Genomic DNA, 25,121 nt, shown 5'->3' on the forward strand with positions numbered 1-25,121 from the left:
GGGGTGGAGATCCTCGGAGGTTAACTAATTACAGGACAATTGGAGACAGTAGTGGATCAGCCCCAGGCTTGAGGCTCCGTCGCTGGGCTTTGTTTGGGCCACGGTGGGGGCTGGATGGTGGATGCATTTAGGTAACATTGTTTTAGAGCTTAATTGGGGCAGAGTCCGTTTTTAGTCTCAAAACATCAAGTATTTAATTAAAGGGTAGAGAATACAAAGTTGAACCATCCATAACTATAAATACCCAGGTACCTCAAATAGCACAGCTCTGAGATTGCGAGATTCAAACCCCATTTTGTTCACTTATGACATCACCGACCACCATCAGTATTCCAAAGGAAAATGGGTTTCAAAATGCCCTCCAAGTTTATGCACAAACATGGCGTCATATTCTAGTGGAGCCAGCCTTGGAGCTGTTAACATGTCTGGGAGGTAGCTCTTCTTTGCCAAAGCAGCCTACCTGATTTCATAGCTCCTTTCGCTCCAGTCGTGTTTCGCACTCGTTCTTTTTTCTCTCCTTCTTTCTTTTGCCCCCCATTTTCCTTCCATAAATACAGTCGCCTGGCACAGGGCCAGCTGTTAGCGCTAGCACAAAGAAACACTTACAGAGCAGAGATGACTTCAGCGTTATATACACGGACCTCCCCGTAGCGTCTGACACTTGTAGACCCACACTCACTATACACACTACACATACTATACATGCAGACAAACTCTTACACACACACACCTGTACTATACACACGCGCACACACATACACACTCACTCATACATATACACAATGCATACATACTTTCTCTCGCACACAAACACAGTCTCACAACACACACTTTGATGATTGAACAGTGGTCATTTATCCAGGTGGCAGACATTTCCCTAAACACACACAGCGCTCCATGTCTGAGCTGTGTAAAGTCTGGTCCTATTCCGGGGGAATGCTGACACCACGTTTATTTTGCTGCTCTTTTATGACTTGAGGAGAACCTTTCACCAAAGCAGTCTGACAATAGTCAGCAGGGGACCCAGTGCCTCTTAACTTCCCACTGTGTGCGTCATTACAAAACACACACACACACACTGCCCCATAGACAGCATTACTGCTTACCCACTGCCAACACACACCACTAATGCATACCGACCGACTGCGCACACACACATTTAGGGGCCCGCCTCTCACACACCGCGCTATAAACACACGCATACTGTAATTTGACCAAAAGGGTAATTATATATGTGTATAAATAAGCGTAACACAGCATATAAACCCAATGCCTTCTGGAGCCTCACTTCACTCTCACCATCATATACTGTAATACACCACACGGTAGACTGGACCATGCCAAGTACACACACACACACTCTCTCTCTCTCTCTCTCTCTCTCTCTCTCTCTCTCTCTCTCTCTCTCTTTTATTTATATATATATATATATATATATATATATATATATATATATATATATATATATATATATATATATATATAATACACACTAGCTATATACTAGCTATATACTGCTGACTCCCAGGTCTAGTGTACAGATGTAGGATCTTAATTTGATCATTGTTGAAACCAAGGAAGAAACCTAGATAGGAACCAGGCTCTGATGGGTGGCCAGTCCTCTTCTGACAGTTCCCGGTAGAGATTATAAGAGTACATGGTCAGTAGCCCTTTCCTGTAGTCAAATTATCTAGTGGCCTTATGGGTGGAATGTTATTCATATTTTAGCTGCCGAAAATCCAGTGTTTCTGTGTCAAACTTTTATTATATTTCAGTCTTCTGTGATTTATATATATACAGTGCCTTGCGAAAGTATTCGGGCCCCTTGAACTTTGCGACCTTTTGCCACATTTCAGGCTTCAAACATAAAGATATAAAACTGTATTTTTTTGTGAAGAATCAACAACAAGTGAGACACAATCATGAAGTGGAACGACATTTATTGGATATTTCAAACTTTTTTAACAAATCAAAAACTGAAAAATTGGGCGTGCAAAATTATTCAGCCCCTTTACTTTCAGTGCAGCAAACTCTCTCCAGAAGTTCAGTGAGGATCTCTGAATGATCCAATGTTGACCTAAATGACTAATGATGATAAATACAATCCACCTGTGTGTAATCAAGTCTCCGTATAAATGCACCGGCACTGTGATAGTCTCAGAGGTCTGTTAAAAGCGCAGAGAGCATCATGAAGAACAAGGAACACACCAGGCAGGTTCGAGATACTGTTGTGAAGAAGTTTAAAGCCGGATTTGGATACAAAAAGATTTCCCAAGCTTTAAACATCCCAAGGAGCACTGTGCAAGCGATAATATTGAAATGGAAGGAGTATCAGACCACTGCAAATCTACCAAGACCTGGCCGTCCCTCTAAACTTTCAGCTCATACAAGGAGAAGACTGATCAGAGATGCAGCCAAGAGGCCCATGATCACTCTGGATGAACTGCAGAGATCTACAGCTGAGGTGGGAGACTCTGTCCATAGGACAACAATCAGTCGTATATTGCACAAATCTGGCCTTTATGGAAGAGTGGCAAGAAGAAAGCCATTTCTTAAAGATATCCATAAAAAGTGTTGTTTAAAGTTTGCCACAAGCCACCTGGGAGACACACCAAACATGTGGAAGAAGGTGCTCTGGTCAGATGAAACCAAAATTGAACTTTTTGGCAACAATGCAAAACGTTATGTTTGGCGTAAAAGCAACACAGCTCATCACCCTGAACACACCATCCCCACTGTCAAACATGGTGGTGGCAGCATCATGGTTTGGGCCTGCTTTTCTTCAGCAGGGACAGGGAAGATGGTTAAAATTGATGGGAAGATGGATGGAGCCAAATACAGGACCATTCTGGAAGAAAACCTGATGGAGTCTGCAAAAGACCTGAGACTGGGACGGAGATTTGTCTTCCAACAAGAAAATGATCCAAAACATAAAGCAAAATCTACAATGGAATGGTTCAATAATAAACATATCCAGGTGTTAGAATGGCCAAGTCAAAGTCCAGACCTGAATCCAATCGAGAATCTGTGGAAAGAACTGAAAACTGCTGTTCACAAATGCTCTCCATCCAACCTCACTGAGCTCGAGCTGTTTTGCAAGGAGGAATGGGAAAAAATGTCAGTCTCTCGATGTGCAAAACTGATAGAGACGTACCCCAAGCGACTTACAGCTGTAATCGCAGCAAAAGGTGGCGCTACAAAGTATTAACTTAAGGGGGCTGAATAATTTTGCACGCCCAATTTTTCAGTTTTTGATTTGTTAAAAAAGTTTGAAATATTCAATAAATGTCGTTCCACTTCATGATTGTGTCCCACTTGTTGTTGATTCTTCACAAAAAAATACAGTTTTATATCTTTATGTTTGAAGCCTGAAATGTGGCAAAAGGTCGCAAAGTTCAAGGGGGCCGAATACTTTCGCAAGGCACTGTATATATATATGTGTATATATATATATAAGTCTAATATTGGGATGCGAACTCAAATGTTATACATTTCAACTCTATTTCTGACATGGTACAGGTGTCTTCTCTTTTTCAAGCGTTGCAAATGTTCATTGATGACCAGCAGGGTCAGCTAATAATCACAGTGGTTATAGAGGGTGCAACAGGTCAGCTAATAATCACAGTGGTTATAGAGGGTGCAACAGGTCAGCTAATAATCACAGTGGTTATAGAGGGTGCAACAGGTCAGCTAATAATCACATTGGTTATAGAGGGTGCAACAGGTCAGCTAATAATCACAATGGTTATAGAGGGTGCAACAGGTCAGCTAATAATCACAGTGGTTATAGAGGGTGCAACAGGTCAGCTAATAATCACAGTGGTTATAGAGGGTGCAACAGGTCAGCTAATAATCACAGTGGTTATAGAGGGTGCAACAGGTCAGCACCTCAGGAGTAAAATGTCAGTTGGCTTTTCATAGCCAAACATTCAGGGATTGAGACAACAGGTGTGATAGAGAGAGAGAGAGAAAGGGAGGGGGAGAGGGTCAAACAGCAGGTACGGGACAAGGTAGCAGGTCCGGTGAACAGGTCAGGGTTCCATAGCCTCAGGCAGAACAGCAGAAACTGGATCAGCAGCACAACCAGGTGGACTGGGGACAGGGACAGCCAGTCCTGTGGCATGGTCCTAGGGCTCAGGTCCACCGGGAGAGGGAGAGAGAGAGGGAGAGACTTAAAGGCAGCATACTTAAGTTCACACAGGACACCAGATAAGACAGGAGAATTATACCAGATAGGACGGACTGACCCTGACCATAGTCTCTCCGGGGCAGCTGAAGTATTCCCTTGATGTGTGTGTGGGAAACTCTAACCATTTAGACCTCTTGAAATCCACCACAGTTATGAAGTCCACTGAGGTATGTTGAACATTGTTAAGTGTAGACCAGCGTGAAATAAAGTCACGAGTCTTTGACGGAACACAATCCCAGAGATTTTCCATATGACCGCCTCTTCCTTTTGTAGACTTCAGACCTCCACTCAGGTTGGCTTGACTGTGTCTAGTACACTCTTAGAAAGAAAGGTGCTATCTAGAACCTAAAAGGGTTCTTCGGCTGTCCCCATTGGACAACCCTTTGAAGAACCCTTTAGGGTTCCAGGTAGAACCCTTTTGTGTTCCATGTAGAACCCTTTCCACAAGGGTTCTACATGGAACCCAGAAGGGTTCTAACTGGAATCAAAAAGGGTTCTCCTATTGGGACAGCCAAAGAACCCTTTTAGAACCATTTGTTTTCAATCAGTATAGCAGTTGTTCCTGCTCTTGTATTTAGAGTTACTAGCAGTTATTATTTGAGGTCCTCGAGTGTATTTGACAGATGAAATATTGTCCACTTCTTCAAATATTTGACATGGATCCAAATACTTTGAGCAGCTGTTATCGAGGTAAAGGATTTCTTCCAAATAATGCCCGTGATAGGGGTTTTGAGTTACCGCGTGTGTATGGTGAGTGTATGACCATCATGAAGCTCAGTGTTTTCTCTAACTCCAATGATCTAATTGTCTGTGTGTGCGTTTCAGATATTGACGAGTGCAGCACTAACCCAGGTGTTTGTGACGGAGGTGAATGCACCAACACAGCCGGCAGCTACGTCTGCACCTGTCCCCGTGGTTACATCACCAGCACTGACGGTGCCAGATGTGTAGGTGAGTTACCGCTGCCCCCCCCCAGCACACACCCCTCCCTCCTTCACCCTCTTGTTAGCCACTGACTGTTCACATCTGGACGTATCCCTGCCTCCGTCCTCTCTTTCTCCCTCCATCCCTTCCTGTGACTAGTGTTCTGATGACTCAAGCAGGTCGGCTTTGACTGCTGTAATTACAGTTAGCATTAGCACCTCTCTGACTCACACCCTGAAACACTACCAGGTGCTAATGTAGAGCGCATGCAATCTCTGGCAGCTCATCTCAAAATGGCCGCCAGAGAGCTGGCCCTGTTGCTTTCGAGCAACTTTCGATTGAGAGTCCAACAACTCTCCTACACTCACGGTCCCTCTCCTAGCCAAGTAGAACCACTTGATTGCTTTAATTGAATAGTCGTGCGCTCCAAAGTCTACTAGACAGTAGAACGCGGTATTCAAATTCTCTCCTGGGTCAAAGTTTTGTTGGCCCTCCTCTCACGTTGGCACGCGATCCATTTTCCATCATCTGCTGAATATCCCTGCTGTACTTGTTTGTTGTCTTTTGGCTAATAAAGGGAAACCGGGTGAAAATGCCAAGCGAACAATGAACTGTGTCAACAATGATCTCACAAGGAGCCCTCTGTTCTTTTCTGTTCTGCCTGGCCTGGTCGTGTGGCAGATTGTTTAGCCTCAAGGTAGAAAGCATCTGTACTCACTTAGAGGCCTGCAGGGGAACAAAGCTGACACCACCACGACAACAAGCAAGACGAGCCAGAGAAGAGGGGAGAAAGAGAGGGGGAGGAGAGAGGAGAAAACTATCCAAACTATCCCCGTTCTCTGTTGTTCAGTGCCGGAACAAAGGGGTAGAGGAGTGGGCGAGAGGGACAAGGGGAAGGGAGAGGGAAGCGTAGCCTGATTGGGAACATGCGTGTGGAAAATGACGGTCCACTGAGGTAAGAACAGGGGGGTGGTGGCGGGAGGAGAGGGAGACATATGGGATGGTTCAACAAGTTAAACTGGGTCTCTTGCTCTCACTTCACTTTGACCAAGAAGACTCTATCGCTCTGGATCGCTTTCTCATCTGTCTTTGCTGTCTTTCCCAGCCTGCTCTACTCTTTGACCCAGTAGACTCCCTCTCTTTCTCGCTTGCTCGCGCTCTCTCTCTCTCTCTCTCATCTCACTTCTATCTCTCTGTCTTCCCCCAATTCTCTCTTATTTGACCCAGTAGACTCCTTCGTTTTTGTCCCCCCCCACCATCTCTCTCTCTCTCTCTCTCTCTCTCTCTCTCTCTCTCTCTCTCTCTCTCGCTCTCTCGCTCTCTCTCTCTCTCTCTCTCTCGTCAGGGGGAGATTGAGGAGAGACTGGACTCTACTGGGTCACACTGGAGATATTTCTTTCTGCTAACATTCCTCCCATCCCCCTCTCTTTCTTTCTCTGCCCCCTCGCTCTCTTGCTTTCTCCCTCTCCCCTCCATGCCCCTTTTTGTCTTACCCCGTTTTCTCTTTCTCACCCAGAGTGCCCATCCATCTGTCTAGTGTAACCCGGTGAACTGAGTCCCCAGGAACAAATAAAAGAGAGCTGTGATTTCAGGCCCTGTCTGACACATTGACACATCCCGCCGTATATCCTCGGCTCCAGCCAGACCCATGCTGTGGCTGGCTCCCCTGTGTGAGTCGACCGACTCGGCCCTGTTTGCTTGGGTGCGTTTTGCGAGTGGAGGTAGACTAAGAAGCTACACATGAGGTGAGCGAGGGGCTCCAGGTCCAGGAATGTCGGCTCTAGCCGAGCTGATTTCTTGCATGCCTCCCCTGGCCCTGGGCTGGCGTTATTCTGGGACAGCGTAGCGTGGAGAAGCAGACCGGAGGGACCTGTTGAGCCCGACACTAATCAGCCCTAATGCCTCATCCGTCGCATTGTGAAAACCCAGTCTGTATAAAATAAAGCATGCAGTTGTGCTGTTCTGTAAAGGCTAGCTAGCTAGCTAGCTACGGGTCTGGTTCCAATTTAAGTCATCATCATCCCCATCACCGCCCTCCCTTCCATTCCGTTCCCTCACCCACTCTCCTTCCCTCTAATGGCCTGTTCCCACCCACCCCTCACCGCCCCACAATTCTGCCCCCAGCTGGGTTGGTCCCTTGGGAAGGAGGGAGGGAAAGTTGGGCAGTTTAAAGTGCAAGTCTATAAGCTCCAGACACAGAGCTTCTCATGTCCAATATAATTGTCCAGGATTGCTCCACATGGAACTGATTAATTCCGGACTGCTAGCTCATTAGACAAGTTAATCGACTTGCACGTCTCCCTCCTGTAGGGGATTTGATCTGTTCGAAGGGAAAAGACTGCAGAATCTTCAAACAACAACTTTATAATAAGATTTGCAAAAATGGAGTAATTAACTATGCACTTCAACAGTGCATAGTTAAGGCCCAACGAACAGAGTTGGCTCTCAGCTTTTATAGAAAAGTCTCATCTCTTTGTCTCTGTGGCAGTTAGCAGATGTGTGCAAACAGGGGTGGGGAACATAGTGTATAAAAGGCGTTTAGCTTGTCTGTGTAGATTAAGATAGCTGACTTTGCCACCATTGTCTGTTCCTTCCTGCAAGTTTCCACACAGAGGAGTTCCTGCAGATAGTAAAAACGGGATGTCACATACTGAGGTCGCACCCGGCTCTTATCTGTACGCCCAGACATATAACTAAGACACAAGACAACAAGCCTGCTTCAGAAAAAAAAACACTTGCATATAACAATGGACAATGGTAAAAACAGCATATTATGTCTAATTGTGTAATTTTCCAAAACATTTACTCCCTTTTGAGACTAAGTCTCAACCTAATGGAGAAAAAAAAGCATTTTCATCAAACAAACATTAACATGATTTGGAAAGAGGGAAAAGGAAAGACTTTCTTACACTTAGCAGATTACAGTTGTAAATGACCTCCGTTGTCATTGAGTTTCAAACCTTCACATAGTGCAATTCACTCTCAGAAAGGGGAAAGGAACATGAATTAAACATCAGTACACGCTTCATCCCCAGACACAAGGCAATCATTTCACTGTAAGGTGTTGCATTCGGAGGATGTGACAAATAACATTTGGTTTGATTTGAATCGAATCGCCTCGTTGACGCTGTCTACATTACCATGTGAGCACCATTTACATGACCCGCCTCGTTGACACTGTCTACATTACCATGTGAGCACCATTTACATGACCCGCCTCGTTGACACTGTCTACATTACCATGTGAGCACCATTTACATGACCCGCCTCGTTGACACTGTCTACATTACCATGTGAGCACCATTTACATGACCCGCCTCGTTGACACTGTCTACATTACCATGTGAGCACCATTTACATGACCCGCCTCGTTGACACTGTCTACATTATCATGTGAGCACCATTTACATGACCCGCATCGTGGGCATGGCTTATGAACATGCTGCAAAATTAACTCAATGTTTTTACCTTGGTGTTATGGATTATCACCGTCTTCATCAGGCATGTAATCAGGCATAGGAAAGTAAATTGGGTTCAGGGGTCAGTAATGGCATGGTGGGAATAGTGTCAACGGTTCTGCTACACAATTTCTTAACATAAGTTAGAATAAGCATTTTTTCAAAAAAAAGATAACTAAGCCATAAATCAACCAATGAAATATTGTATCTCCCATAACACCAAATAATGACTGAACCCATCCAAACGGATTCCAATCGTTGTCTGATTGGTGTTCGTTTGCGCGATCACCGCTGAGCTCTTTCAGATGTTCCACGACAATAGTCAAGTTACCCTCACCCCGGGGTGTGAATGTACAGCCATGGTCACCTATCATTTGGCACCCTCTGCCGGAGATATGATGCTACTACTACAGCGAACTGCCCTTCTGGTGAGGTGGCCTCCGGTACACAGGGATCTGTGGCTATTCTTTCAACTCCTCACTGAAAGTTGACAATAGTGTCTGAAATCACAACACTATCTCTGCAGCTAACACCCGTATGCAAACATTCTGTCTCAAATACATTCCCTGTATGTACTTAGCCTCCTGTTACAAAAACATTTGCACATAAATCATTCCATCTAACCCAAAACATATTAGTCACTACTGCTAGTCCACTTGTATAGTTATAAGCATACTAAAACATGCGTAAGTCAATTGTACTCTATCATCCAGAAAGCTATATGTATTGATGCGCTTTGACATTAGAATTCTGATAACATGGTAAAACAAAACCCCTACTATCAATGTCCCCATCATGGTTATACAACCCACATTTAGAACGACAGTCTTCAGTGCTCCACGTTGAGTCTATCACTCAAATTCAAGACCCTGAACTTAGCACACACCGATACGGTTAGAATGTACATTTACTAACAGGGGACCACATGTTATCAGTAATAACTGTTCTCATTACAGCCCCCGTTTGTCCCTGTTTTACTGTCGCCAGTGGTATGTTAATGACAGATCGGTATCTCAATGCATTTCAATCCAAATTGCAATAAGCTTCCCAGTGTGTAAACCTCCAATATCAACGTGATACCCCAAATAAACAGTTTAGAGCAACCCTAAATTAATTTACAGGCACAGTTGATCACCCCCCTCCTTCCCGGCACTCTTCTTCTGGCGTTTCTTCATGTTTCTCTTCAGAAAGTGTTTCAGTTCGTCCTCCCAACGGCACACGTTCAAAGTGGATGGCCCTTGATAATGTCTCTCACCTGAGCCGCCACAGTCCATTATGTCTTTGTCCATTTTCCTACCAGTTCACCAGCAGCATGAGAGAAGTGTGGACGGGATCTCTCTCCATGCTCACGCCACCTGGACTCATGTCGCACTCCTGAGAGAAAAGGCAGTTGATAGCTTCGACTGGATGCTGTGTACAGGTTGCTGGCTCGGACTCAGGTCTCACGGTAGAAGTGGTGAAGAACAAGGTCCTGTCTTCAGCCAGTTAGGGGGGGGGTGAAGTTCACGCTGTTCTCGTCATTTTATTTCTTCCATACATCAAGATACCTGTAGTCACTATCGCCATAACTTCGAGAGAGGACAGAACAAAACAACAGTTTAAGACATTCCTGATTCTGGAATTTCAGACGATTTATTCACTGTGTGACAAATTATTACATTCCCAATTTTCTTAATACCAACATTTCTAAGACAAATGTCAAAGAGCATAACAACACACTTGTTCAAACCATTTTGCAAATTTGCTTATACTCCCTTATCATACTGCCGACCTCTCTGCAGAGTTACCCCTTAGGGAGAAATCCAGGCCGAACCGCAGACCCAATCTGGTGAATTTTGTATCAAAACAAAAACAAACAACAGCATAGGATGTCTACTTTTGTATATTTCCACAACACTTTGTAACAACACTTCTATATTTCCCCTGTCTACTTCTGTCTTTCTACCTACACTTTCATCTGCATTACACACACAAACACACGCATGCACCAAGGGACCCTCACTTCTTCTCCACCTACCCGAACACACCCTTTCCCTCCCCCAGCCTACTGACCCTGACCTGAGGGACGGCTGTTAGTTGTAACCTCTCCTCAGGGCCGGAGGAGCCACAACTCCATCCCTACTCCCAATTGCGTACCATCTTTGTGGAAGGGAGGTGATTGTCAAGCTTTTTTGTGCTAAAAGCTTTTGAATTGTCTTGTGATCCTGAAGAATGTACAGTGCCTTGCAAAAGTATTCGGCCCCCTTGAACTTTGCGACCTTTTGCCACATTTCAGGCTTCAAACATAAAGATATAAAACTGTATTTTTTTGTGAAGAATCAACAACAAGTGGGACACAATCATGAAGTGGAACGACATTTGTTGGATATTTCAAACTGTATTTTTCCATCTTCCCATCAATTTTAACCATCTTCCCTGTCCCTGCTGAAGAAAAGCAGGCCCAAACCATGATGCTGCCACCACCATGTTTGACAGTGGGGAAGCTGTGTTGCTTTTACGCCAAACATAACGTTTTGCATTGTTGCCAAAAAGTTCAAATTGACCAGAGCACCTTCTTCATGTTTGGTGTGTCTCCCAGGTGGCTTGTGGCAAACTTTAAACGACACTTTTTATGGATATCTTTAAGAAATGGCTTTCTTCTTGCCACTCTTCCATAAAGGCCAGATTTGTGCAATATACGACTGATTGTTGTCCTATGGACAGAGTCTCCCACCTCAGCTGTAGATCTCTGCAGTTCATCCAGAGTGATCATGGGCCTCTTGGCTGCATCTCTGATCAGTCTTCTCCTTGTATTGAAAGTTTAGAGGGACGGCCAGGTCTTGGTAGATTTGCAGTGGTCTGATACTCCTTCCACTGCTTGCACAGTACTCCTTGGGATGTTTAAAGCTTGGGAAATCTTTTTGTATCCAAATCCGGCTTTAAACTTCTTCACAAAATCTCGGACCTGCCTGGTGTGTTCCTTGTTCTTCATGATGCTCTCTGCGCTTTTAACGGACCTCTGAGACTATCACAGTGCAGGTGCATTTATACGGAGACTTGATTACACACAGGTGGATTGGATTTATCATCATTAGTCATTTAGGTCAACATTGGATCATTCAGAGATCCTCACTGAACTTCTGGAGAGAGTTTGCTGCACTGAAAGTAAAGGGGCTGAATAATTTTGCACGCCCAATTTTTCAGTTTTTGATTTGTTAAAAAAGTTTGAAATATCCAATAAATGTCGTTCCACTTCATGATTGTGTCCCACTTGTTGTTGTTTCTTCACAAAAAAATACAGTTTTATATCAAACCCTTGTTTCCCGTCACAATCGTACATTGTGACCCAGAAGAAGCTAGGTTTATACAGTGAGGGAAAAAAGTATTTGATCCCCTGCTGATTTTGTACGTTTGCCCACTGACAAAGAAATTATCAGTCTATAATTTTAATGGTAGGTTAATTTTAACAGTGAGAGACAGAATAACAACAACAAAAATCCAGAAAAACTCATGTCAAAAATGTTATACATTGATTTGCATTTTAATGAGGGAAATAAGTATTTGACCCCCTCTCAATCAGAAAGATTTCTGGCTCCCAGGTGTCTTTTATACAGGTAATGGGAGTGCTCCTAATCTCAGCTTGTTACCTGAATAAAAGACACCTGTCCACAGAAGCTACCTACACAAGGCTGGAATGGGCTACAAGACCATCGCCAAGCAGCTTGGTGAGAAGGTGACAACAGTTGGTGCGATTATTCGCAAATGGAAGAAACACAAAAGAACTGTCAATCTCCCTCGGCCTGGGGCTCTATGCAAGATCTCACCTTGCGGAGTTGCAATGATCATGAGAAGTACAGAACTACACGGGAGGATCTTGTCAATGATCTTGGGACCAGTCACCAAGAAAACAATTGGTAACACACTACGCCATGAAGGACTGAAATCCTGCAGCACCCGCAAGGTCCCCCTGCTCAAGAAAGCACATATACATGCCCGTCTGAAGTTTGCCAATGAACATCTGAATGATTCAGAGGACAACTGGGTGAAAGTGTTGAGGTCAGATGAGACCAAAATGGAGCTCTTTGGCATCAACTCAACTCGCCGTGTTTGGAGGAGGAGGAATGCTGCCTATGGCCCTAGGAACACCATCCCCACCGTCAAACATGGAGGTGGAAACATTATGCTTTGGGGGTGTTTTTCTGCTAAGGGGACAGGACAACTTCACCGCATCAAAGGGGCGATGGACGGGGCCATGTACCGTCAAATCTTGGGTGAGAACCTTCCCTCGGCCAGGGCATTGAAAATGGGTCGTGGATGGGTATTCCAGCATGACAATGACCCAAAACACACGGCCAAGTCAACAAAGGAGTGCTTTTTGGAGTGGCCTATCCAGGATTTTTGTTGTTGTTACCTTTCTGTCTCTCACTGTTCAAATAAACCTACCATTAAAATTATAGATGTTTTGCAGAGGAGATAATTTCTTTGTCATTTTTGTTGTTGTTATTCTGTCTCTCACTGGCAAACTTACAAAATCAGCAGGGGATCAAATACTTTTTTCCCTCACAGTACCTTGTCACCAGAGTATTTACAGTATTGTAAATTATGCATTATAACATGGTCTGCCTAACATGAGATGTTCTACATGACCTGGAAGTCAAACGTGATTACAACATCATGAGCGATTTGAGTGACTCACCCTGAAGCAAACTGACCTCTCTTCCCAACTCTCTTTCTCTCTTCCTTCTCCCTCCATCCTCTCCTCCCTCAGACCAGCGTGTGGGCACGTGTTTCTCAGCGTTAGCGAGTGGGCGCTGTGCAGGTGACCTGCAGGGCCAGTATACCAAGATGCAGTGCTGCTGTGACACGGGCCGCTGCTGGGCTTCTGGACAGATCCCTGAGATGTGCCCTGTCAGAGGGTCCGGTGAGTACACGCATGAACACACACACACACACTCTCTCCTCCTCGTCTGTCTCAGACACACACACAACTTACGACTTCTAACCCACAGTCCAAACTCCCCTTTGCACTCAATTGCTGAGTTATTTTGTGCATGTGTTATGAATGAACACCTTGAATAGCTGGGATTGCCTGTCATTATTTTTTATTTATTTCACCTTTATTTAACCAGGTAGGCTGGTTGAGAACAAGTTCTCATTTACAACTGCGACCTGGCCAAGATAATGCAAAGCAGTGTAACACAAACAATAACACAGAGCTACACATGGAATAAACAAACATACAGTCAATAACACAGTAGAAAAAAGTATATATACAGTGTGTGCAAATGAGGTAAGATAAGGGGGGTAAGGCAATAAATAGGCCATTGTGGCGAAATAATTACAATTTAGCAATTAAACACTGGAAGTGGTAGATGTGCAGAAGATGAATGTGCAAGTAGAGATACTGGGGTTCAAAGGATAAATAACAGTATGGGGATGAGGTAGTTGGATGGGCTATTAACAGATGGGCTATGTACAGGTGCAGTGATCTGTGAGCTGCTCTGACAGCTGGTGCTTAAAGTTAGGGAGGGAGATATGAGTCTCCAGCTTCAGTGATTTTTGCAATTTGTTCCAGTCATTGGCAGCAGAGAACTGGAAGGAAAGGCTGCCAAAAGAGGAATTGTGTTTGGGGGTGACCAGTGAAATATACCTGCTGGAGCGTGTGTTACGGGTGGGTGCTGCTATGGTGACCAGTGAGCTGAGATAAGGCAGGGCTTTACCTAGCAAAGACTTATAGATGACCTGGAGCCAGTGGGTTTGGTGACAAATATGAAGCGAGGGCCAGCCAACGAGAGCATACAGATTGCATTGGTGGGGAGTGTATGAGGCTTTGGTGACAAAACGGATGACACTGTGATAGACTGCATCCAATTTGCTGAGTAGAGTGTTGGAGGCTATTTTGTAAATGACATCGCCGAAGTCACGGATTGGCAGGATAGTCAGTTTTACGAGGGTATGTTTGGCAGCATGAGTGAAGGATGTTTTGTTGTGAAATAGGAAGCCGATTCTATGTTTAATTTTGGATTGGAGATGCTTAATGTGAGTCTGGAAGGAGAGTTCACAGTCTAACCAGACATCTAGGTATTTGTAGTTGTCCACATATTCTAAGTCGGAACCGTCCAGAGTAGTGATGCTGGACGGGCGTGCAGGTACTGGCAGCGAGCATGCATTTAGTTTTACTTGCATTTAAGAGCAGTTGGAGGCCACGGAAGGAGAGTTGTATGGCATTGAAGCTCGTCTGGAGGTTAGTTAACACAGTGTCCAAAGAAGGGCCAGAAGTATACAGAATGGTGTCGTCTGCGTAGAGGTGGATCAGAGAATCACCAGCAGCAAGAGCGACATCATTGATGTATACAGAGAAAAGAGTCGGCCCGAGAATTGAACCCTGTAGCACCCCCATAGAGACTGCCCGAGGTCCGGACAACAGGCCCTCCGATTTTACACACTGAACTCTGTCTGAGAAGTAGTTGGTGAACCAGGCGAGGCAGTCATTTGAGAAACCAAGCCTGTTGAGTCTGCTGATAAGAATGTGGTGATTGACAGAGTCGAAAACCTTGGCCAGGTTGATGAATACAACTGCACAGTATTGTCTCCTATCGATGGCGGTTATGATATAATTTAGGACCTTGAGCGTGGCTGAGGTGCACCCATGACCAGCTCGGAATCCAGATTGCATAGCGGAGAAGGTACGGTGGGATTCGAAATGGTCGATCTGTTTGTTAACTTTCGAAGACCTTGGAAAGGCAAGGTAGGATAGATATCGGTCTGTTGCAGTTTGGGACTAGAGTGTCTCCCCCTTTGAAGAGAGGGATGACCGCTCTAGACCAAAACTGTAACTGACAATGTAAGTGATCCACGGTCCCACATCCCCTCACCGTGGATAAAGTGCTGAAGAGTATGACCTCATGACTAAAAACAAAAGTAGAAAGATGAAAAAGATCTGGGTGAAGACAATGTCCGCGGTCTTGTCTATCTAGCTCACATGCAGTTGAAGTCTGAAGTTTACATACACCTTAGCCAAATACATTTAAACTCAGTTTTTCACAATTCCTGACATTTAATCCTAGTAAAAATGCACTATCTTAGGTCAGTTAGGATCACCACTTTATTTTAAGAATGTGAAATGTTAGAATAATAGTAGAGAGAATGCTTTTTTTCAGCTTTTATTTCTTTCATCACATTCCCAGGGGGTCAGAAGTTTACATACACTCAATTCATATTTGGTAGCATTGCCTTTAAATTGTTTAACCTGGGTCAAATGTTTCAGGTAGCTTTCCACAAGCTTCCCACATTAAGTTTGGTTAATTTTGGCTCATTCCTCCTGACAGAGCTGGTGTAACCAAGTCAGGTTTGTAGGCCTCCTTGCTCGCACACGCTATTTCAGTTCTTCCCACAAATGTTCTATTGGATTGAGGTCGGGGCTTTGTGATGGCTTCTCCAATACCTTGACCCCCGTGCTTCACGTTTGGGATTGTGTTCTTTGGCTTGCATGCTTCCCCCTTTTTCCTCCAAACATAACGATGGTCATTATGCCCAAACGGTTCTATTTTTGTTTCATCAGACCAGAGAACATTTCTCCAAAATGTACTATCTTTGTCCCCATGTGCAGTTGCAAACCATAGTCTGGCTTTTTTATGGTGGTTTTGGAGCAGTGGCTTCTTCCTTGCTTAGCGGCCTTTCAGGTTATGTCAATATAGGACTTGTTTTACTGTGGATATAGATACATTTGTACCTCCAGCATCTTCACAAGGTCCTTTGCTGTTGTTCTGGGATTTGCACTTTTCTCTTTTCTCTCTAGGAGACAGAACGTGTCTCCTTCCTGAGTGGTATGACGGCTGCGTGGTCCCATGGTGTTTATACTTGCATACTATTGTTTGTACAGATGAACATGGTACCTTCAGGAATTTGGAAATTGCTCCCAAGGATGAACCAGACTTGTGGAGGTCTACAATTTATATTCTGCAGTCTTGGCTGATTTCTTTTGATTTTGTCATAATGAAAGAGGCACTGGGTTTGAAGGTAGGCTTTGAAATATATCCACAGGTACACCTCCAATTGACTCAAATGATGTCAATTATCCTATCGGAAGCTTGTAAAGCCATGAACCAACATTAACCATTTCCATGCTCTCTCCTGTAGATGAGTACAGAAGGCTGTGCATCGATGGGGTTCCCCATGGCACAGGTAACGGAGGTTTCCCCCACGGAGTCTTCCCCAATGGTGGTGGCAGCAACGGTAACGGTTACAGCTACGGCTACAAGCTCAACCCAAACGGACCTAATGGCAATGGTCACCATGGCAACGGAGGAGGAATTGGAGGAGGGGGACAGGGAGGAGGAGGAGGAAATGGTTTCGGAGGAAACGGTGGGGGGCGTAATATCGGTGAGTTGGTTGGGCCTTGAAAAGTGTCAATTGGGTAGTGTTCTATTATTAGCTTGTGGTTTTACGTTTTGTATCAGAGATATTAGATATTGTTTAAACCATAGAGATTGTATAAAATTACTAATAGTTTAATTCCTTATTCTATGGTTTAAACTGAGTGTACAGTGCATTTGGAAAGTATTCAGACCCCTTGACTTTTTCCACATTTTGTTACGATACAGCCTTTTTCAAAAATGTATTACATTGTTTTTTTCCCTCATCAATCTAAACACAATAATCCATAATGACAAAGCAAAAAAAAAAATTTGATTATGTTTGCAAATGTATAAACCCTGAGGAAGGCACAGTGGTGCCGAAACGTCGGTAAATACCCATTAAATTGCTGGGAGATTATACATGGAGGGTGCGACTTTCTTTATTTTGATAGTTTATAGTTTATTCGCCGTTAATCAGCGCCTCCCCACAAACTATTATTCTGGCAGCTCAGGTTTTTTTTTTTTTTTTTTTTTTTTTGCAAATGTATAAAAAAAAACTGAAATCACATTTACGTAAGTATTCAGACCCTTTACTCAGTACTTTGTTCAAGCACCCTTGATGGCAATTACAGCCTCGAGTCTTGGCACACTTGTATTTGGGGAGTTTATCTAAATATTGGGGAGTTTATCTATATATCCTTCTCTGCAGATCCTCTCAATCTCTGTCAGCTTGGATGGGGAGCAGGTCTCTCCAGAGATGTTCGATCAGGCTCAAGTCCGGGCTCTAGCTGGGCCACCCCAGGACATTCAGAGACTTGTCCCCAAGCCACTCCTGCGTTGTCTTGGCTGTGTGCTTAGGGTCGTTGTCCTGAGCGCTCTGGAGCAGGTTTTCATCAAGGATCTCTCTGTACTTTGCTCCATTCATCTTTCCCTTGATCCTGAAAACATCCCCACAGCATGATCCCCACAGCATGATGCTGCCACCACCATGCTTCACCATAGGGATGATGCCAGGTTTCCTCCAGATGTGACGCTTGGAATTCAGGCCAAAGAGTTCAATCTTGGTTTCATCAGACCGGAGAATCTTCTTTCTCATTGTCTGAGAGACTTTAGGTGCCTTTTGGCAAACTCCAAGCAGGCTGTCATGACTGAGTAGTGGCTTCCATCTAGCCACTGTACCATAAAGGCCTGATTGATGGAGTGCTGCAGAGATGGTTGTCCTTCTGGAAGGTTCTCCCATCTCCACAGAGGAACTGTAGAGCTTTGTCAGAGTGACCATCATGTTCTTGGTCCCTTCCCTGACCAAGGCCCTTCTCCCCTGATTGCTCAGTTTGGCCAGGCGGCTAGCTCAAAGAAGAGTCTTGGCGGATCCAAACTTCTTCCATTTAAGAATGATGGAGGCCACTATATTCTTAGGGATCTTCAATGCTGCAGAAATGTTTTGGTGCCCTTCCCCAGATCTGTGCATCGACACAATCCTGTCTCGGAGCTCTACGGACAATTCCTTCAACCTCGTGGCTTGGTTTTTGCTCTGACATGCACTGTCAACCGTGGGGCCTTATATAGACAGGTGTGTGCCTTTCCAAATTATGTCCAATCAATTGAATTTACCACAGGTGGACTCCAAGTTGTAAAAACATCTCAAGAATGATCAATGGAAACAGGATGCACCTGAGCTCAATTTCGAGTCTCACAGCAAAGGGTCCGTTTTTTATTTGTAATATATTTGCATTTTCTAAAAACCTGTTTCCGCTTTGTCATTAAAGGGTATTTTGTGTAGATTGATGAGGATTATACATTTTGTATTTCATTTTAGCATAAGGCTTTAATGTAACAAAATGTATAAAGGGGTCTGAATACTTTCCGAATGCACTGTGTAGCCTGTTGATCAGTTCATGGACTAGGTCTTTTGAAGCAGAGATTGTATCTCAATGAGACTCACCTGAATGTCAAAATAATGATGGGAGCAACCTTTCATCTCTTCATCTTCTTCACTGTGTTTTTGAGAATAATAAACCTTGGTTAGTAATGTAATGTAATTGTGTGTTGTGTTGTGTATCCTCAGTATCACTCAATGAGACCGTTGATGTGTGTAAACATTTCACCAACCTGTGTTTGAACGGACGCTGTATCCCCACCCCGACCAGCTACCGCTGTGAATGTAACATGGGCTACAGACAGGATGTACGCGGGGAGTGTATCGGTAAGCCCACTACAAAGTCAGTTAGGAAAATGACATATACTCCACTGCCATTTTCTGACCACACATGGGACTTCTCTTCTCTGCTGTAAAACTCAGGGTATCTTTACACATTAGCATTGATTCTAACCTTTTTCAACACGCATGGGAGTGTTCAGATTTGTAAATTGGAGCACCCTGGGTTTTTCTGATGAACTCATCTCTCTTCATCTCCTCCTCTCCTCCCTCCTTCAGATGTGGATGAGTGCGTCAGCAACCCCTGTGTCAATGGAGACTGTGTCAACACACCTGGGTCGTACCACTGCAAGTGTCACGAAGGCTACCAGGGCACCCCCACCAAACAGGCCTGCATTGGTATGTTCCAATCACTCACCATGATCATTTTCTATTCCAACAGTTGGATGGTATGGATAGACTGGGTACGTTGGCCTTCTGGCGGTGTCCAGGACAGAAACAGACTGGTACCTGACCTGGCTAACGGTCAAACTCCCCTCCACAGATATTGACGAGTGCATCGTGAACGGAGTGATGTGTCGTAACGGACGTTGTGTCAACACTGGCGGAAGCTTCCAGTGCATCTGCAACGCTGGCTTTGAACTCACTCCTGATGGAAAGAACTGCATAGGTAACAATGGACATTCATTTATATATTCAACCTACGGAATCTGTGGTAGATTATTGCACAACTAGGCCATTATAAATGACAACGTGTCTCCCTGTGCTCTTCCAGATCATGATGAGTGTGCCACCACCAACATGTGTCTCAATGGAATGTGTATCAATGAGGATGGTAGCTTCAAGTGTATCTGTAAATCTGGCTTTGCCCTGGCACCTAACGGACGCTACTGCACAGGTATGTCATCTACCATACACTAGTTGTCTGTTATCTGAAGTCAACAGAGTTGCAGTTGATCAACATCTATAGCAGTGGGGGCTGGGGGGAGGAGCTATAGGAGGTTGGGCTCATTGTAACGGCTGGAATGGAATCAATGGAACGGAGTCAAACGTGTGGATTCCGTATGTTTGATACTGTTTCGTTGGTTCCATTCCAGCCGTTAACAATGAGCCCGTCCTCCCATAGCTCCTCCCACCAGCCTCCTATGATCTACAGATCATCTTCAAGGGAGCAGATTTCTCCTGGAGGGATTAATAAAGTGTTATTGAAGTGATTATCTAAATGAAATAAGGTTATACAATTATTTACTGTATAGCTTCCCTTCTTCTCTCCTTCCTCCCTCAGACATTGATGAGTGCCAGACCCCAGGCATCTGTATGAACGGACGCTGTATCAACTCTGAGGGCTCCTTCCGCTGTGAGTGCCCGCCGGGCCTGGCCATCGACGTGGACGGGAGAGTGTGTGTAGACACACACATGCGCACCACCTGCTACGGCGCCATCAAGATGGGCACGTGCTCGCGGCCCTTCCCGGGAGCCGTCACCAAGTCCGAGTGCTGCTGTGCCAGTCCTGAACACGGCTTCGGAGAGCCCTGCCTGCCCTGCCCTGCCCGCAACTCAGGTGACCAAAGCTGACCCTAACCCCACCAGCAAGCATCAGTGGTTTACATGTGCCGTTATTAAGATCCTGTTAGCTCTGTTTCAGAATTGTTTCACATCACAGTTCAGATTCCAGGGTTTAGATCTGCAGAAGTGATTGTTAGAATTATAATGTAAATGGTGTTTTTTTGTTACACTGGGTATATTAGCAGGTGACTTACAGGTGTTTTTAATGGCCTTTCAGCTGAGTTCCAGGCCGTGTGCAGCAGTGGGATTGGCATCACCGCTGACGGCAGAGGTGAGTCATGTGACTTGTACGGTTCGATCTTAAGTCTGTGTGGTGTGGAGCTCTACTATCACTGATAGTTATTCTGACATTTAACAGGCCTCCCCTCGAACATTCCAATGCGTCCCGACGAATTTCAAATCACAGAGTGAATAAAAATACAATGAATATTTTTGTTGGAGAGAGCTTTATTTAAGATGAGGCTGTGTCTCATGTGGGTTTGTCCTCTGTGTCTCTTCAGATATCAACGAGTGTGCCTTGGACCCTGACATCTGTCAGAACGGCATGTGTGAGAACCTGAGAGGGAGCTACCGCTGCATCTGTAACATCGGCTACGAGTCCGACTCCAGCGGAAAGAACTGCGTGGGTGAGTCCAGGCTTCCTGTATCCACTCTCCGATGTCTGCTGGGAAAAGCAGCGACCCGAATGAGAGTTTGTCACGTTTTCATATTTGAATATAACAGTGGTCTGAAGTCGAACTGAGTTCCATATCTTGCTGTACTTTCGTGGTCTTAACTTTGACGTATGACCAAAGTTGGATGACCAATCGCTGATCATTTTAAACACTGGGGTTGATTGTTTTGGTTGGTTTGTGTTAGGGGAGAGTGTGGTCAATTCAACCAATTGGGTAAGTTGAGCCACCCTTGTTTCTAGGAAACCATACACAAAATTATTATTTTGATCAAGTATTTAGGAAGAGGTCGTCATTTCATGGAGTCTGTAAAGGAAGAAACCACATGGAAAATGTGTTAAGCAAGTTAGGTCCAATAAACTAAACGTGTATCTAAATCAGGGTCTTCAAAAGGTAGATCGGTCGTATCTCCCAGCCCACCTATGAGTTACTCGCCAATCAATTCTGAAAGTACATTTTCTCATGTGTTCCATGCAAACTGTCATAAACATAAAGCTCCTGGGTTCTGTCCAATCAAAGTCACATTGCATTATCCGACCCTGGTTAGCCTCTATTGACTTAAAAACAGTGGCGGAAAGTACTTTTTAAAAATACTTGAAAGTATTACTTAAGTAGTTTTTTGGGGTGATCTGTACTTTACTTTACTATTTATATTTTTGACAACTTTTACTTTTACTCCACTACATTCCTAAAGAAAATAATGTACTTTTTACTCCTTACATTTTCCCTGACACACAAAAGTACTTGTTACATTTTGAATGCTTAGCAGGACAGGAAAATGGTCTAATTCATACACTTATCAAGAGAATATCCCTACTGCTCTGATCTGGTGGACTCACTAAACACATGCTTCGTTTCTAAATGATGTCTGAGTGTTGGAGCGTGCCCCTGGCTGGCCGTAAATTAAAAAACAAGACATTGGTGCCATATGGGTTTGATTTAATTTGATTAATAAGGAATTTGAAATGATTTATACCTTTTCTTCTACTTTTGATACTTAAGTAGATTTTAAACCAAATACTTTTAGACTTTTACTCAAGTATGATTGTACTAGGCAACTTTGACTTTTACTTGAGTGATTTTATATGAAGGTATCTTGACTTTTACTCAAGTATGACAATTGGGTACTTTTCCCTGCTTGAAAAGACAAACGTAACCCAATATCTGCCAATTAATTTCCAGCAATATTGACTGTGTATGGGCATTTGTCAATCACTCCGTATGTAGCCAGTTAACGATGCTAATGAGATAGGCATGTTAGACATGGTTTTAATAAATATAGACGTGGTTTTAAAAAGGTAGGTGTAATATTTCATTCAGTACAGAAGTTTGTAGGTGTCTTAACTTACCCTGTTCGTGGTTCAACTTACCCCATACCTGCGGTAAGTTGTGCCAAGAGACCACTTTTTTTTGGGACAAGCTATGTTTTCAAAACTGTAATGTTTTACATGAATTCTGATTATTTCCAGGAAAACACAACATTAAGAGAGAATACTATTTCCGTTGGCGGAGTGAGGCCGTGGAAAAAATGGCTCAACTTACCCCACTCTCCCCTACACTTGATCAACCATGTTGTTTTCTTCTCCTCGACTCTTTCATGTCTCCCAGACATCAACGAGTGTCTCGTGAACCGTCTGCTGTGTGACAACGGCCTGTGTAGAAACACCCCCGGCAGCTACACCTGCTCCTGTCCCAAAGGCTTCGTCTTCAAACCAGACTCTGAGACCTGCGAAGGTAAACACCTCATACAAACGCCAAAGGAGCAACAACTTTGTTCGAAGACTCAATGCATTAAAACACTCTTCAGTGCTATTTCATACCTTGCGGCTGTCTAATCGTCTAGACGTGCGTACACCTGCAACTGTTTAACACTTAAACACACATGGAGAGAAGGTAGTCAAATAGACCATCAAAATATATGACCACATGTTTGCTTACATCCTCTGTCCTTGAACCAATTTCATAACGTTTTCTGTCTTTGTGGTCATGACGTGACTTGTATTAATGTGATGACTGTTATTTATCAAATCAACTAACTATGTACAATTGTTACTAGATTCAATTAATCATGTAACAATTAACTTGTTTGGAATTTGGGGCACCACAGAATAAGTTGCTTGACGTGTTGCCATCTCCCAAATTAAACTCTAGAATATATATATATATATATATATATATATATATATATAAGTTATATATCGATAACAGTCACTTATTAATCATTACCTCATATCAGTCTCATTCTGAACGTGGCAGACTTCTTGAATCCTCAAGAACCTCAGCCTTTTCTGATTATTCAGTTCTACACCATTTGATTGAATGATTTATTTACTAACTAACTAAATAATAACACAGAATGCACATACACACTTACATGAGCCAAACGTTTCTAGTGGACTGAGAAGATGTGACGGCTTGTTACACAATGGAGAGGGCGTGGGGAAAGAGAGAGATAGAGAAGGGAACATTTATTGTGGATACATTCTAGGACTGTTCTCACATGAATCCTATATCTTACACACGAGCTGCCGCCCGTTTGGGTAAGAAATGCAATATATTTACGTGTAAGTTAGATGTCTTTGTCCGTTGTCTATCTCTGTTGAAACCAATCTATCCTTCTACGGGGAATGGCTCGATGGGTGTAATGCTCTGATTGTCCACCAGAGGTCACAATGTCCTTCATAGTTGTCTGTGGCTTCAATGATTCACCAGTGATTACCTGAGGTGAGCTTCTCACCTCTTTTCTTCCTCGGGTAGATAGTCAAAGTTCTAGACCCCTTTACATGCACAGCTGTAAACTGTCAATGTTTTGGTCTAGTGAGGTTATTTTCTTCACCTTGTGTTGAGAGTTGCAGAGTTTCTAACCATTTCAATGTGTAGCCATAGCTGCACGCTTTCTGGTCTTAGAGTTTCAACCATTTGTAACGTTTAGCTCACGCTTCACGTCTGCTGGTCTGGTATGTTAATTCTTAGCGAGTCCTTTTAAGCACTCTGGTCGAAAAGGAAGGTTCCATCACACTGACACGCTCTTCTGACCTCATTCGGGGTGTGGCTTAGTTAATGTGCAACGGACATAAAAACTATGATCTTTTTCGAAAACTAAAATCACCTTCCTATCTTAACAAAAATAGTTTCATCGTTCTTCATATTGTATTAGCATCATATTGGATGGAAACTTGACAACTTGAATGTGTTTCCTTCCTAAGTTACAGTATTTGGTTCATACACTTTTTAATAACATCACAAAATGAAAAGCAATATGACATGATTATTATTTAGATCCCCACTGACCATTCTTAACATTCCTATCTTAGAAATATTGTTCCAATGTTCACTTTTTTTGGACGTTATGGTTTTGGCAGCGAAAGTTTCCTGGAGGACAAAGGCATTCCTTTGGTTGGTACTGAAGAACAGGAGAGGGTTCTCTGCTGCATAAGATTTACGATTGGCGCGAGGTGTCATAAAACCTGCCTCTCCTCCTCTCTGGCTATCTGTCAACCATTTGCCAAGCTGATCTGAGGATCCTCGACCAGGAGAGTCATGACATTGTTGAAGTAAAAGCCTGTCTAGATGTTAAGGATGACCATTTACCTGGCTCTGCACTGCCATACCTAACCCTGCTCTGGTCCATGTCTTTCAGATATCAACGAGTGTGACTCCAGCCCGTGTGTCAACGGAATCTGTCGCAACATCGCCGGGTCCTTCAACTGCGAGTGTTCTCACGGCAGCAAGCTGGACTCCACCAACACCATCTGCGTGGGTAAGAGGCCGAGGCGTCTGTCATAACTGGCCGACTTAAAATTGGACCCACATTTTTTTTAA

The 25,121-nt window shown here is 43.9% G+C and overlaps 1 protein-coding gene across 2 annotated transcripts in view; it reads left to right on the forward strand.

Moving 5' to 3' along the window:
* LOC139409129 (fibrillin-2-like) overlaps positions 1-25,121 on the forward strand; it is a 92,601-nt gene that overhangs the window by 40,769 nt on the left and 26,711 nt on the right. For both annotated transcript variants that reach the window (XM_071153870.1, XM_071153871.1), the window contains exons 9-20: positions 5,015-5,140; positions 13,319-13,471; positions 16,690-16,932; positions 18,973-19,110; positions 19,342-19,461; positions 19,607-19,732; positions 19,838-19,960; positions 20,348-20,623; positions 20,846-20,899; positions 21,129-21,254; positions 22,908-23,033; positions 24,940-25,059. In XM_071153870.1, coding sequence (XP_071009971.1) covers positions 5,015-5,140; positions 13,319-13,471; positions 16,690-16,932; positions 18,973-19,110; positions 19,342-19,461; positions 19,607-19,732; positions 19,838-19,960; positions 20,348-20,623; positions 20,846-20,899; positions 21,129-21,254; positions 22,908-23,033; positions 24,940-25,059 — 1,731 coding nt within the window. The remainder of the gene's footprint in view (positions 1-5,014; positions 5,141-13,318; positions 13,472-16,689; positions 16,933-18,972; positions 19,111-19,341; positions 19,462-19,606; positions 19,733-19,837; positions 19,961-20,347; positions 20,624-20,845; positions 20,900-21,128; positions 21,255-22,907; positions 23,034-24,939; positions 25,060-25,121) is intronic.

Source organism: Oncorhynchus clarkii, chromosome 5, assembly GCF_045791955.1.
Source record: "Oncorhynchus clarkii lewisi isolate Uvic-CL-2024 chromosome 5, UVic_Ocla_1.0, whole genome shotgun sequence".
NCBI lineage: Eukaryota > Metazoa > Chordata > Actinopteri > Salmoniformes > Salmonidae > Oncorhynchus > Oncorhynchus clarkii.